Here is a 15,596-nt window from a genome sequence, read left to right as displayed (position 1 = left end):
AGATTTATTACAAACATATCTGTGGCAATAAACTTTAAATCCAACACTGTTAATATCTCTGCTGGTCACTTTTTTTATTAGAACAAGAATCTGCAAAATCTTTGTTATCAATACTCAGGACAGAAAGAGATAAGAAAACCTAAGTTTCATCTGAATCATTTATTCAGATAGAGAGGCAGTGCACAGGATAAAGGAATAAATAGTATACAAAAAGGAGAAGATCATGGAGAATGTGAGAGTTGGGTACAACCACCAGCCTACCTGATAGCCTTCTTCCTTGCTAATGGAATTTCGATTTTTTGCACACTTTCCAGCAGCCATAGAGTCAGTCACGATGATCTCATTCCTCTTTCTAAATTATTAGTTTGAGTATGGGTATGGGACACAATTGTGACCAGGAAAGTGTGGGGAGAAGTCTGCTTGAGGAGCATTTGGGCAAGATTTCATCACTCTTAAAAAGAGACACAAGAGAGGGACATTCCCCATTTTTGTCTGTAGACAGTTGCACTTGGACATGATGTCTGGAACTGTAGCAGTCATCTTGGGACCAGGAGAAGACCCAGATCATGAGGGCAATCTAGCATGCTATCATTATAAAGTGGAAAGATGAAAAGAACCTGGTTCACTGGTAACATCACTGAGCAGCTGAATTAACTGACCCTAAAGCCCCCATATCTTCCAGTTTTGAACAAAAAACAACTACTTGGGCCATTTTGTGTTGAGCTGTCTCTTAGTTACAGCCAGAGCATTATAACTAATACATTATAACTAATGTATTAGTTATAACAGAGCATTATAACTAATACAATATGTTAGCAAATGCTAGAATTTTTAAACTTATTGATGGGCCATTCTGAAAATGACTGCCTTCTACATCTGGCCTCTAACCTATAAAAACCCTCTCTGTATTTTTTCTAATCTAAATATCTTTGGCCTTCCCCTCTTCCTCTCATATTCCTTGTCTCTTTTGTATTTTTCCCTCTTTGTTTTTGTCTTTTGTCCATTTTTGGGTCCATTTTACTCTTGTCCATTCATTTCCTTGCTTTCATCCTGTCCCCACTGCTTTTCCTTCCACTAGCCCTCAAATGGCTGTGATTTGATCTGAAATACGTTTATACATATATTCATCTATACATACATAAATATTATTTCTCGTATATTATTAGGGAGGAATTCTTCCCCATTCCAAATGATTCCTTTCATATAGAGATAGCTCTACTAACAAAAAACACCTGACCTCTTCAACCCCTTACTCATTCCTTCCCACAAAGGAGTGACTTAATCTGACTGGTTAGTTTGGAAGGAGAACTGAACATGTGTAGCCCAAGCCTTCCTAACTTCTTTCTCTTGGGAGTAAGCTCCACTATGCTCTTTCAGGCTGGACGTTTTACAAAAGGCATGTCCTCACGGGGCAGAAATATAGGGGTCCAGCAATGCTGGTAACTAGATGGAGAAGTCTGATCAACCCCTAGATTCAATACTGGGAAACTCAAATGCATGTAGACAGAAGCCGCATTCTCCAGCACCAGCTTTATCAATAATAATGGTAATATCTTCCTACATACCAGCTCTCCTATTGTTGAATTGGTTCCAAACTCGGGTGAGAAACAAGATTTCTTTTTACTAGGCCCCTTGAACGGCACTAGTATATATTAAAGTTTTGTTTCCCTGTTCTGAAACACATTTTATTTCTTCTTCATGGCTGTATATGTTATCATTGCAGGTTGCTTGAAGATTTAAAAACAAAACCTCCAATAATGTATCTTTGTTTTATAAATGTTTTCTGCAAACAAAAGGTGTTTTAAATTTGTGTGTGGTTGCCTGCTGTTGACTGAGTTTCCTATGGAATAGAGGCACTTGATAGGAAAAATATTTACCTTCCTGATTTTTGAGGTTTTCTGTTCATGATTAACTTGTGAATCTGCACTTACTTGATCTGACTCCAGCTTCTCAGGAATTTCACCTCTAGCTGCTGCCTCCATAAAGGCTTGATAGAAGGTCTTTTCTTGGGACTCCACTGTAATGGTCAACACAGCATCATAGGCTTCCCGGAGTTTTGGATTGTTCCTTAGAACCTGGTAGGGGGTATGCTTATAAGGTAAACTGTAGAGCAGGGCGTCATAGGGAACAAAGACATAGGTTCCATCAGTCATTTTCAGATCGTGAGCCCATTCCAAGAGATGCGTCTGAGTCTCTCCCCCAATCAAGGTCGAATGCATACACATGATGATTACTGAAACCGACAAAGCAGGGAGGTTATGGTGGCAGTATGTTAGTAAAATATAGTACCAAAAACTACAGACTGGGAGAAACAAATAATTGTATTATAACCAATTTGTAAATGATATCTATCTTATGTCTTTAGATGAACAAGATGTTGAAACCCTGAGTTGAGGCTGAGGTATTTCAGGGACTCTAATTAGGCAATAGGGAAAAATCAGACACGTCTACAGGCTGCAGAGACTGGTACTAGACTGAAATAAACAAATATAGCAAGTGGGAGGTAGCATAATGAAGAGGCTTTGGAGTTGGAAAACCTAGGTTTATATCCTAACATCACCAGTTACTAGCTGTATACCCTTAGGTAAATTACTTAACCTCTCTAGTAAATATGTACTTCGTGGGGTGGTAGTGATGACTGAAGGGGGAATACATACAATGGGCTTAGCACACAGTGCTCAATAAATAGTAGCTATTATTATACCTAAGAATAAGAAGGCTAGAGGGAGAAGATGGGTGATACTCCCATAGCCACTGTTGCTTTTTATTGCCTACCTCCTACAGACATACATTCTAACAGATGTTGACCAACTGTTCCCACCCTTACCAAGGCCATTATAGACAATGAATGGTACTAACTCACACTCTGCTATAAATGCTACTAATATTACGGGTGATATGTTCAATTTTAAAAAATCCAACTTCCCTATCATTGGAATTACTTTGCACTCACTTTAATTCTTCCTAGACTTATGAAACTATGTTGTTTGGCAAGGCTATGCTAGAATAGAGTGGATTAGTGGAGGCCACGGTTGAAGAGTGGCAGCTAGACCATGAGACTGAAAGTCTTGTATCCAATTTCGCCCTTGGCATGCTAAATGAGTTTAGTTTAAGCCCACTTGTGCTTCACTGCCCACATCTTTAAAATGTAGATGCCAATGCATTTCACAGGTACATTGAGTAGTTTAATTAGATAATGCCTGGCAAGTATTCTGAGCTCCTTGAAGAAAGGCAAAGACCCTACTGCCTTTGGTAACTGTTAATTATACATGCTTACATGGAACCTTTAATCTCAGGAACTGAGTATGCTTAAACTACGTTCAATGACTGGTCTTTGGTATTTACGTATTGCCTCATCTATTTTCAAAAACCTTCTTTGCACTTGTTAGATACCCTCAGAAAATTTCCCCTTTGAGCCAGAGATGGTACCCTTCATTTTTTAAGGTGTACCTAGTAAGTTATGAAGTGGATTTAGGTACCAAACACACACACCATAACTTGAGTTTTCAAATGACCATTAGCTCCTTCAATATAATTACCCTGAGAGGTTCTACACGTATTCTGATGCGCAAACCTTCCTTTGAATACTCTAGGGATATCTTTGGAGCTAGTTCTTGAGCCCTTGTTCATAATCACACATTGTATGATGGGAAAATGGAGTGACAGAGAGGTCCAACAAGGCAATGATTGGATTTAGAAAGAGAAACTAGAACCGAAGGCCCCTAACTCCCTAAGTTTGGCTACATCATTAAACATGAATCACTTTGGTCAAGTTAATTCAGTAACATGTCCATTGAGGGGAAAAACTGAGTTTAGTCAGGTGCTTCGGGTAGCTGGTCAGTTCTTCCAACAGTATCCTTGGCAAGCGGGTCAGTATTGGGATCTTCTACAAAAACAGAGATTAGATTATGAGACCAAGGTTACCCAATAGAGATAAAATTCATTTAATTAACTTAAAGGAATATTAAAATTACTCCCCTGGATGGGAAATGTTAAATAGAACTAAGTGCTTTGTGTTGGTTGAAATACAGCAAATATTTTAACATATACTACGTGTATTGGGCGCTGCGGTGTGCCAGTCAGATGCAACCCTCAGGAATGAAGCATTCATTCTCCTAGCTGCTGGGAATGTTTGGAGATAATAGCTGATACCTCTCAGGGAATTGCCCTCAGCTGAGGAGAACCACCGTAGTGTGTGGGGAGCTGGCTTGTGCTGGTTCACAAAAGACTATGGTTAAATTTTCAGGGATATTATGAACTAGTTAATGTCATGTTGGTAGCTTGAAATTGGCCATGGTGGGTGTTATAACACCATGGAAATTAGCAAATGCTACAGATCAGGGCTTTCCCCTCCTCCCCCGATAAACTGGCTATTAAACAATTATTATCACATTGCACCCCTTTCTCTGTATCTGCCTGTACCCAATGACTGGTCAATATGGAGGCATAAAGGCCAACACTCCTTAATTCTGGACAACACTGAAGGGCCACCCCAGCTCCAGAGCTCCCACAGGGACTGGCTGGGACCTTTGTTGTGACTGCATGACAGTTTAATTTTTCCAATCCTACTGCTGCCTCTCCTTCACAAGTGTTATCCTTGAAAGCATTCCCCCAATAAGCTTCCTGCACACAGATCTCCATCTGCCATTCTTTTTACTAGGGTACCAACTTGTGACACTGGTTTAGAGCCCCACTGTACCCTGAACCGACTCCTGTCATGGCAGTTACAAGATTCATTGCCCTTATTTATTTATGTCAGCCTCTACTATGAAACCATGAGTTCCTTGAAGTCAAAAACTGTATTTTATTTCTGTATCCTGGTACATATTATATACCCAGTGAACAATGAATGTTTGAAAAAATTTCAGAAAGAGAAGTTTTGTATCTGGGTATCTTTCGTGGGTTCCTTGAGATGCAAGACATGGGCATTTTGGGTTGCTAGCATGGAGGAACAATTCGAAGGGATATTTGCTGGGCAGGTAGATAATAACATGCCTGTGTTTAATGTTTAGTGTCATTAACTGTGCTCAAGACCTTACCCTCCCGTTAATTTTCCTTTCATTGGCCCACACAGAGGACATTTTAGGCAGAGTCAGAATTTTTATTACTGTAAAGACCCTTTGAGACCATCTAGCCTGTCTTACTCCCCCATTATTTTACAGATGATGAAATGGAAGCTTCGAGGGAATGATCACAAGCTACTCTATTTTTTGCAAGGTAAGACTTTTCCATCGAACACGATTAAAACAGAAAGCATAAATACTGAATTCAAACAGCACCATCTTAATTTAATAGATTGAGTGCTTTGTCAATAGGGATTTGTAGATGCATCTGTTCTACATGATTATTTTACTAAATAGCTTTATTATCTCAAAATGACATTCATTAAAATGGGATTTTACCTGTAAGTTGTCAGGAAAGGATTAGTGGACAGAAACCGTAAATCCTTGACAAGACCTGGGTCAACAGGTGATCACTGAGTAACATTAATTTGTAAGTTTCCATCCTGATTGTTAACAGTCAAGCCACTCTATAGCCTAAACAAGGACCAGGAGATACATCCTCCTGAGATCCCATCTCACTAGGATATGATATTAGCACTTTCTCTGAGCCACCTGAGCCCCAACTGAGTTGTCTAGTAGCTATGTCTTCATACTGTGGTACCCACTATGGCAGGCTGCTCAGGACCCTCCCTTTCACCCTCAATGCTAGCAGCAGGAAATGTCTAACTCTAGGAGAAGCCAATTCCCAAGTCACTCAATTCCTACCTCTCTTCCTATATTGAAATACTCTATCCAATACTTCCTCGAGGTGGAGGAACTATGTTTCTCCAAAAGCAAATTTTATTTCTCCCAGATTACTGGCTATGGAGTGCTTCGTGGAGGAACCTGAGCCCAGTCTCACACCTTGTGAGATGAAGATGGTTTCACTAGCTATTGCTGAAGAAGTTCTTAGGAGTCATATTCATATTGTGAGCCCACAATACTGCTCCCAATCCCCAGAAACCCTCCATTCTATTGTCCTTAATTTTCATTTTAACCCTTTTGCGACATTTCCTACCACTAACCTTCATTTTAACCTATTTTGTGTTAACAAGTGTTGAGAGATGGGAGAGTAAGCAGGTCAGAGGAGGAGGGGGGCATACAGTGTGATTTATCCCGGGTCTCACATTCCCCCAGGATTCAGCCCCATCTGGCCACACTCTGAAACAAGTAGAGTCACACCTTCCTCCCCTCAGTTCTCCCCCATGCACTCTATAAAATGGATACATAAAAAGAGGGAGGGAGGCTCTGGAATCTGCATGTTTCCCAACCACCGCCCAAAGTGTGATTCAGTGCAGGAGGCCCTCAAACCACACTTTAAGAACACTGTAGTACACGATGTGTGGCTATTTCTATCGACTGAGGACACTGCACACATTTTTGGCCTTAAGTCCTGAGACCACCACTTAACTTACCTGCCACCAGTGTCAAACTGGTCCAAGTAGCTCAGCATGCTGTCAGACACATATTACATTCAATGGCCATTCTGTCTGCATCAGATCGTGTTTTTTCTTACCCAGTAAAACTGTTATTACAAGTACTTTTATCGCCTTCACATTGCTGCCCAGCTTATGTTTTTAATATTTCTCCATACTTTGCAACGTATGTTTTCTTCAGCTTTTCCTAAATTGCTATGCAGGTAAGGCCTCCTAAACGCAGGAAGCCTAGATGTTTAGAGATTTCCTCCTGGGCTGGGTCTTCAATAAATATATCATTACTGATAGTGGACCCATTCAAGAGAGCAAGTTGTCCTTTCACCATTTACATTTACTTACATTTATCTATACCAAACTGTATACCAAATTCCCTATCATCACTAAGGCTCTTGGCCATAGTGTTACAGTATCACTATTCTTACTACTGTAGGAAAACTGGGGCGATACTTGTTACCTTGGGGCACTTAAAAGAATTTCATCAGTGGGCCCAAAAGTTAAGAGAGAAAAATGGAAGGGCTAAATTATACACCATGGAACACAGGGTGTCAAGTGAGTAAGCTTTAGGGGCATCCCTCAAGTGGACAGGAGGCAGGAGAGCATGTCTTTCATTAAACCAGTGATTCTCAAAGTATGATCCCTGGACCAGCAACATCAGCACCACCTTGAACTGGTTAGAAATGCAGATTCTGGTACCCTATCCCAGCCCTCCTGAGTCAGAAACTCTGGAGGAGGGACGCAAGCCCCCCAGGGGATTCCGGTCACACTTAGGTTTGAGAGGCACTGCTTTAGATCAACCTGAATACATATCCTAGTTTTCCCACTCACTAGCTGTGTGACATTAAGCAAGTTATTTAACCTCTCTCAGCCTCCAAAGTCTCATTCGTGAAGTGCATTAAATAGTAATTGGCCTTACTTTATAGGGAGGTTGCAAGAATTGAATGAGATGGTCCATATAAAACCCTTGCAAAATGACTAGCATATAACAAATTCTCAATAAATATTAGCTATTATCATTGCTATTATTATTATTGGTTGTTTTTTTTTTTATGTCAAGAATCTTCAATAGATGGAAGAGGCCAGCCAGGTCCCTGACAATGAGGTAGTAATAAAGTATCTGACTTTGGAAGAACAAGAGGGAAGAGATATGGGAACATATGTATATGTATAACTGATTCACTTGGTTATAAAGCAGAAACTAACACTCCATTGTAAAGCAATTATACTCCAATAAAGATGTTTAAAAAAAAAAAAACAAGAGAGAAGGACATTCTGACTGTGTCCTAGTTACTGAACATCATACTGTAATGAAGCATTCCCAATTTGGAAGGATTTAAAGAAATCCCCAAATGGTTCAACAACCTTGTAAACCCACATTGAAAGGATTTCACAATCAGCCAAGCATTGATAGGCAAAAAGGTGAGGAGAAGGGAGGAGGGCTCGAAATAGCCATTTGAAAAGTTCTCTAAAGAGCTTTTTAGCGGGGCCTCCTGCTAGTCTTTGTTGAGAATTAGCAAAAGAACTTCTGGGTAATTGCAGTCCCTCAGGTGCTCTGCCTGGTGAGTGATGCTCTTTTGTGCCATTGGATCAAAATCTCCAACAGGACTCATGGTTTAAGGAGCAGAGAGTGAACTGAATTTTGGCCCTCAAGCCCACTCAGCTAGATTCCCTTGGGCAGGGAAAGCCACACACAGCAGCCCTGCCTGTAAGCTGAGGCCTTTGTCCTTGATTAATATCTCTCCTATATGACTTTGTCAGACACAAAGTTAATTGGTAATTGCCTCTGAAGCTTAAAAGAAGTGAGCTGACAATCTGGGAGAGGCTGAATCCCGAATCCCCCCTTCTCTGGGACTTCATTTACCCCATTCTTTGGTGTTAATAATGCGTACACCTACCTACTTGTTATGTGAGATTCACAGCTGTTGTAAAACTTGGAAGAAAATACCTTGCTCCTGGATAACCCTGAGGATTAAATGACATTATCTATATGCAAATACCTTGTAAACTGTAGAGAGCTGTTCACATGTAAAGTGGTATTATGGTTGCTTTCATTGTCTCAATGGCAGCCTCTAGTAACACCCCTGCTGTTTCCCTTCCCAAGAGCCCACAACCATTATTATTGTTATGATCATCTTTACTATTAAATTTTATCATTGTCCTGCTGTTGTGTAAGCAAAATTTAGACCAGTTTCTGAGAAAGACATTCCTTCTGATTCCAGTAATGTGCCAGTGATAATTGGAAACATAAATTTACGAGGAAGAGAAGTGGCATAGCAGCTCTACCCTCCCTCCCCAACACTATCTCTCACTGCCGCCACCACTGCCACTGCCACATGGGGCTTTGGTCACTGTTATAGTGAGTAGGTCAGACAAAACCAGTCTTCCAGCTATTTCCATTACTTCCAAATATTGCCTGTCCTCTCCAAAGGGATCCCTTTCCACTATATTTTGTACATCACAAAAGGTCCTTCTCTGAAGGTTTACTTGGGGGTCCACAGTGTTAAGAAGTAGTCTCATACCCAGCAAAATAAGGAAGAGGCCAGGCACTGCCTTCCTCAGCCCTTCTCAGCTGAGGTCACCACAAAAACCTCAGTGCTCTTTCAGTCCCAATAGTCAACAGCTAGGAATACTTTCACAGGCTCAGCCCTACCAGTTGAAAGGGGCTAGAAGATCAGCTAGAGATTTGATCTAGTAGATGCTGGATATGGTGTATTGTAACCGTCCTTACTGCTCAGTTGGCGCAATCCATACTCATTAACTTCTAGCTCAGTTTCTCACCAGATCTCCCATTCTCTGATTGGACTGGAGATGTGCCCTGAACCCTAGGCCTCGTGGCTAAAGTCCTGATACTCTATTTATATTCATACTCTGAATCATGCTCCTATTGGCTGGGGCACTAGTCTCAATGGATGATCAAGTGGACAACAAGCTTACCTCACTTTAAGACTCACTCCCCTTCTGCAAGTCCTCCTGTCATATCGCACCCATCACTTGGAGTGCCCTCAGATACCAAAAACTAGCTGTGCCAAGTGTGAGTACCACGCACGCTTTTGGACAGTGCACACTCAGGTGCCCGAGGTCCTACTCAGGCCGCAGCTCAGCCAACGGCTCAGTTTCCCTGCATCCGCCCCAACCTACCCACGTTCTGATTCATAACACTGAGTTCCCAGCACACCTCACCTGAGTCTGCCTATGTTTTGTCAGAAACCCGGGGCAAAATCTTGGAGAGCAGAGCTTTGTCTTCACTCCCTTTAATCTCCCTTTCTGAGTCCCTACTGCGCTTTCTGCTGCTTTTCTCCCTACCCAGGGTCTTTCTTTGCTGCATAACCACATACCTCCCTCTCTAGGCTTCCAGCCTCCTACCCCCTTACCCCCATCTTAAAATTTTCGTTCCCTTAGCGAGCTGATCCACACTGCTATACAGAAAGCAATCTGATTAAACAAAGTCATATTAAGACAAAAATTTGTCTGGTAACTTAAAGTAGGGAACATTTATTTGCATTTTCTTGAACTTGAAGCAGTGGTTCTTGACTCTGGCTACATTTTACAAGCACCTGGGAAGCTCTTTAAAATACCTTTGCTGGGGCCTCACCACAGACCATCAGAATGTCTGGAGGTGGTACTCTGGCCCCAATCATTTTGAAAAGATATCCAGGTATTTCCAGTGTGCGGCCAGAGTAAGAACCATTGACCTAGAGGAATGCGTCTCTAATAGTACGGCGATAATATGTACATTTGCTACCTCCCTGCCTCAAAAGAATTGTGGGTGGTAAACACTCAATCCTAACTTCTCTCAGTCTGACAACCCAAAGAGCTTCGGGGCCTGGATTTATTTAACATTTCATGGTAGAGGCCAAAATGTCATTTCAAAGAGTATACTATTTAGAATGGGTGGGATGTGAAACACTCATGGAATGTAAACTTGCAGGAGACACTGGGCTTCATGAAGATTTGTAACATAAAGTTATGATATTAAGTATGTTAGCCTGTTTCTGGCATGATTCCTCCCTGGAAATGGTTGTATATCTTTAAAAATAATTCTGTGCTCTGCTTTGAAAGAATCAAGCTCTATTATGAAGTAATCAGAGCCACACTGATTGCTTAACATTTATAGGATCTTGTAGACTGGAGCTGGAAGCAGACTACTATAGTTCCTGGAACTAAAAATTCTTGCCCTCATCCTCCCATAATGATCATAATTAAGGTCCAATACTGGAGACACTTGAAACTTAAAATGGGCTCCTGGGTATAGGCCAGCCCTAAGCTGGACCATTCTCTAACAAGTCCATTGCTGTGTTAAGGAAATGACTGGGACCAGGACTAATCCTAGAAGTAATCAGTTTGACAAGTAGTTTCTGAGCTATCTGTCCTAAAGCGATGGAGTGACTGCAAGAGAGGATGAGCAGTGTCCCCACAAATCACTGCTACTTTCCAGAAAAAAGGTAAAGTGGAGATTAAAAAAATCGAATAGAAAAAAAATCAAAACCAAGTGTCACAAAGGCTTGCAGTATGTATATGTAAAAGACTTCCATCTGATTTAAGAGGACCAGGAAGAGCCCTCCCCTTTCCCAAAATGCACCCAACTCGCCCTGGGTCAGTGGGTCAGTCCTTTGCTTTACACTTGGTCCATGGTCTCTGCAAGAATCATCTTTGTTTGTTTGTGGTTTTTTTTTAAGAATCATCTTTGAACATAAAACTTCTCTTGGGAGGGGAAAGGTTACAATTTAGGCAGGCTTCTCATTTTAATATGCTTTTAATTATCAGCTAGCTCCCTCCACGTCGGCTTGTTGTGTGCTGCAGAGAGAGAAGCCCTGCTTTCAGGGAGTGGAAAGTGAGAAGGGGTGGGTGTGCATTTTTGAGTCCAGAGAAGACAGGTTCTAAGTGAGATGTGATGACACAAGGGCACTGAGCACCTATGAGGGAAAGTACCCAGAAGAGAATGAAGGGTAAATCTCCCTTCAGTGACTAGACCAGACAAAAACAGAGCTATAAGAACACCGCTTCTTGGCTGATCTGAAACTGCTGGGGTCCTAAGGGCATGGAGGGTGTGTGACCACAGCTGCTCTTGATGCTAATCTTCCCCACCCAGGTGCTGAGATAGGCTCTGTTGAAGCAGGAGAGTCTTGGGGCCCGAGTGTGACTGAAAGGGAGCAAATGCATGAAGAACTGGAGAGTGATGTGCTATCCTAGGGTGTGAGGATAGGAAAACTTTGGACATTGTCATATCCTTTCACTGAAGCCACATTTAAAGCTGAGCCAGGAGAAGGCACTCACTGAGAATTCTGTCTGCCTGGCGAATCCGCTGTAGAGCTTTCTGGATGCTTTGGCTGTCTTGTCCTGTGGTCAGGACGACCCCTACAGGTAGGCCGCGACTCCGAAGAGCACTTGCAACTCGATGGGCTGTATGCACCCAAATGTCTTCATCTGAGGAAATGACTCCAGCGTGAGCCCACTGGAAATATTTCATGACGGTTACCAGCACCCGGATGGGAGAAGGGAGTGTCCGAGAAAAGGTCGGGTGGCTATTTTTATTGTCTAATTCATAATTCACACAGGCCCAAGAGAAAATCCCTTTGTCCCAGCTGTTTCCCAGGAGTGAGGCTGCCTCGCAGTAGCCAGGGTTGGCAGGGCCAATAAATCCTGAGGCCATCTGGTGGTGGGAAATGAAACTGGATAGAGCCATGGAAGCCTGGCAGTCTTCGTTGAGAATCACGTATTCAAAAGAGCAACCCAGGTCAAACGATGGGTCCTTGTTGATCCGCTCAATGGCTAACCGAGCGGCAACCTCGGGCAGGGCCTTTGAGAACAACGGATCACAAGTCCAAGGGCCCACCACCCCTATCTTGTAGGGGGGTGCCCATATCCGCTGTGGGAGGGACGTAAGGGACAGGAGGCACAAACACCACAGGAGCCTGAAGGATGCAAGGCCACGGAGCCCTCGCTGTCTTCCGGGAGCCGCAAACCAGAGCATAAGGTGAGAGAAAGGCCAGGGTCCCAAGAACAGAGCTCTCCTGCTTCCAGCAGGCTAATGAAGAAATAATGGAAGGCGGGTCTGCTGTCCCGAGATGGACACTGTTGCTTCCAAATGCCTGTCAATCAGAAGAAAAGGTACGTTACGCGCATCATTCCTGAAACTCCTGGAGATAACGGCCATGCAAGAATGGCAAAGGAATGGCAGTCCCCACACTAGAAGATTCTCTCCCCTACCCTGACCAAAAGTCCTCCTCTCCCTCTACTCCCTGTAATCCTTATCTCAGGAGATGGTGCGTCCATCTACCCTTCACCTACTTGCTCCGGTCAGAAACCTGGGAGTCAGCTGAGACTCTTCCTTCTTCTCTGCCCCTCAGTCAATCCATCACCAAGTACTGTTGACTCAACTTCAGTAACAGTTGCTCATCTCACAGTGTTGTAAGGATTACATGGATTAACATACAGCAAACACTTTTAACAGGGGTTGGCAGGTCATTAACTTTATATTAGTGATATTTTTATCATTATTATAGTTTCAAATATGTCCATGTTTCTCCACCACACCGCCCTCTTGGGGACGGACACAGATGTAAATAGATAATGGCAAAGCAGAGTAAGAAGTGCTATGACTGAGGTAGCCCAGACAGAGGAAAACAGAGAGGATCACCCAAACCCAAATTTCAGGGGAGGAGAAGAGGGAGGGGGAAGGACGTCTCTCTGAGTTAAGTATTGAAAGAAAAGTTAGCCAGCTGAGTGGGGTTGCAAGGGGGTCGTTGCTAAGAGCCTTCTAGGCAGAAGGAATAATATACAATATACAACAATATAAAAGGCCCAGAGGTTAAAAAAGGAAAAAGATATGCATTTGTTCTGCTCAGGTCTGTGATGTCAACCAAGGCAGGGGCCAGGTCACCAAGAGTCCTATATGCCATTCGTAAGTTTTTAGATTTAATCCTGTAGATAATAGTTTTAAGCAGAGAAATGATGTAATAAGATCTTCATTTTCTAAAGATTACTCAAGTAGCAGTGTGGAGAACGGGTTGGAAGGGGGCAAGACTGGAGGCAGGGAGACCAGTTTGGAGGCTGTTGTAGTAATCCGTATGAGAAATGATGGCAGACCAAGAGAGTGGTAGTAAAGACGTAGAGGAATGGAGATGAATTCCACCAAGATTAAAAACATCAAAGAGATTAAGAAGGTAAAGCCAATAATAACTTAGTGACTGACAAGATGCAGAAGGTAAGGGGGAAAAAGGAGGACTCCAAGATGATTTTGGGCTAGGCAACTGGTTAGAAAATGATATAAGTCTCTGAGATAGGGAACACTAAAGGAAGGGTTGGGAAATATAATGTATTCTATTAGACACGTTGAACTGATGATGCCTGTAGAATATCCAAGTAGCAAGATCCAGTTGACCATTTGACATACTGGATCTTGTAACAGAAAGCTGGGCCAGAGATATAAATTTGAATGTAATCAATTGATAGAGGGTAATTGAAGACATGGCAGTGTATAAGATCAACAAAAGAGACTTGCAAAGTAGAGAAAGAAGTCAGAGGACAAAATCCTGAAAACCCACAACAATTAAAGGTCAGGCAGAGAGAAAGGAGGTTATAATGAAAACTTCCATGAAAAGTCCAGAGAAACAGCAAAATCCAGGAGACAGTGATATCTTACAATACAAGGAAGATGACACTTTGAGGATGAAGACTGTTTATCACATCTCACACTCTGTTGAGAAGTCAGGTGAGCTAAATATAGAAAGGTCTCTGTCCATTAGATTTGGATTCAGAGAGTAAGGCTGCAAGTGGAAGGAGCCACAATGAGTCAAAAATAAATGCGGATGGGCTTCCCTGGTGGCGCAGTGGTTGAGAGTCCGCCTGCCGATGCAGGGGACACGGATTCGTGACCCAGTCCGGGAAGATCCCACACACCGCGGAGCGGCTGGGCCCGTGAGCCATGGCCGCTGAGCCTGCGCGTCCGGAGCCTGTGCTCCACAACGGGAGAGGCCACAACAGTGAGAGGCCCGCGTACCGCAAAAAAAAAAAAAAAAAAAAAAAAAAGAATGGGGATGAATGAAGTGTAGTCAGTAAATGTGGAGAGCTCTTTCAAGATGATGCATGCAAAGCCTTTCTCCACTTGGCCCTTGTCTTTCCCTATACCCCCCATCTCCCTGTTCTCTCCTGATGCTATAGTAAATTTTTTGCAGTTCTATAGACATATGTCACATAGTCTGTCAAGCATAGGATTTGGAAAATGCCATTCCTTCTGCCTGAAATGTCCTCCTCCTTCCTCCCATACTCCACTTCCAGATTCTCCTGATGAACTCTACCTTCAAGACCCAAATAAAGTGTTCCCTCCTCTGTGCAGCCTTAATTAACACCCCCAGGTTGAGTTCATTGTTTTTCCACCTGTGCCTTATACCCATTAGGAAAGGCGTTCCTCTGATTTATAAACTGTCCCTGTTTCTGGTCTGTGTTGTGACAAAGCTACCGAACTGTTTGCTATCTCTGTATTTACAGGACCTCATACTTTCAACTACAAGGGGTAGGCAACGAGGGCAACTCTCTATGGGGAACAGAGCCCATTGTACTGGGATTTCCTAAGGATCTTCTTCATCGCACTAATGCCTAGCCAACACGTAGTAGGTACCAGATAAATGTTTGTGAAATGAATTAATAAAACACTAAAGTTGCTCCAAGGCCAAGAATAACCTCACTAGATATAAAAAGAAGAATTAACTGCTTGGGGGAGATAGTAATGAGGAAAATCCTTAGTGAATTTTTAATTCCAACCAAAGATCAAAATAATGGCATGGCTCTCTTCAGGGTTAATAATCGGCTCTTGTGTGACTGGGCTTGCCAGCAATAATTCTGTCTGGGCCAGGTCTGTTGCTTATCACCTTGACTTTCACCCCTAATTTTATGAGAAAGCCTGACTCTTCAAGAAACCACTCAGGGGCACATCTGCTGGATCTTACAGACGTACCACAATAGTATGCCCCATCATTTGTACACAGGTTAAAATGGAGCACTACTCAGCCATAAAAAAAGAACAAAATAATGCCATCTGCAGCAACGTGGATGCAGCTAGAGGTTGTCATACGAAGCCAAGTTAAGTCAGAAAGAAAAAGACAAATACCATGTGATATCACTT

At 42.6% G+C, this 15,596-nt stretch overlaps 1 protein-coding gene across 1 annotated transcript in view; it reads right to left on the bottom strand.

Annotated features, from left to right (window-relative positions):
* Window positions 1-12,598, bottom strand: part of GUCY2F (guanylate cyclase 2F, retinal) — a 78,634-nt gene extending 66,036 nt beyond the window's left edge. Inside the window, exons 1-3 of the mRNA XM_067722691.1 lie at window positions 12,593-12,598; window positions 11,750-12,500; window positions 1,932-2,233 (exon numbers count right to left, since the gene is read on the bottom strand). Of these exons, the coding sequence (XP_067578792.1) occupies window positions 1,932-2,233; window positions 11,750-12,500; window positions 12,593-12,598 (1,059 nt within the window). The remainder of the gene's footprint in view (window positions 1-1,931; window positions 2,234-11,749; window positions 12,501-12,592) is intronic.
* Window positions 12,599-15,596: the final 2,998 nt, after the last annotated feature.

The sequence above is a fragment of the Pseudorca crassidens genome, chromosome X (assembly GCF_039906515.1).
Source record: "Pseudorca crassidens isolate mPseCra1 chromosome X, mPseCra1.hap1, whole genome shotgun sequence".
Taxonomy (NCBI): Eukaryota; Metazoa; Chordata; class Mammalia; order Artiodactyla; family Delphinidae; genus Pseudorca; species Pseudorca crassidens.
Note: the sequence above shows the minus strand (reverse complement) of the source record. Positions and strands in the feature narration are given on the sequence as shown.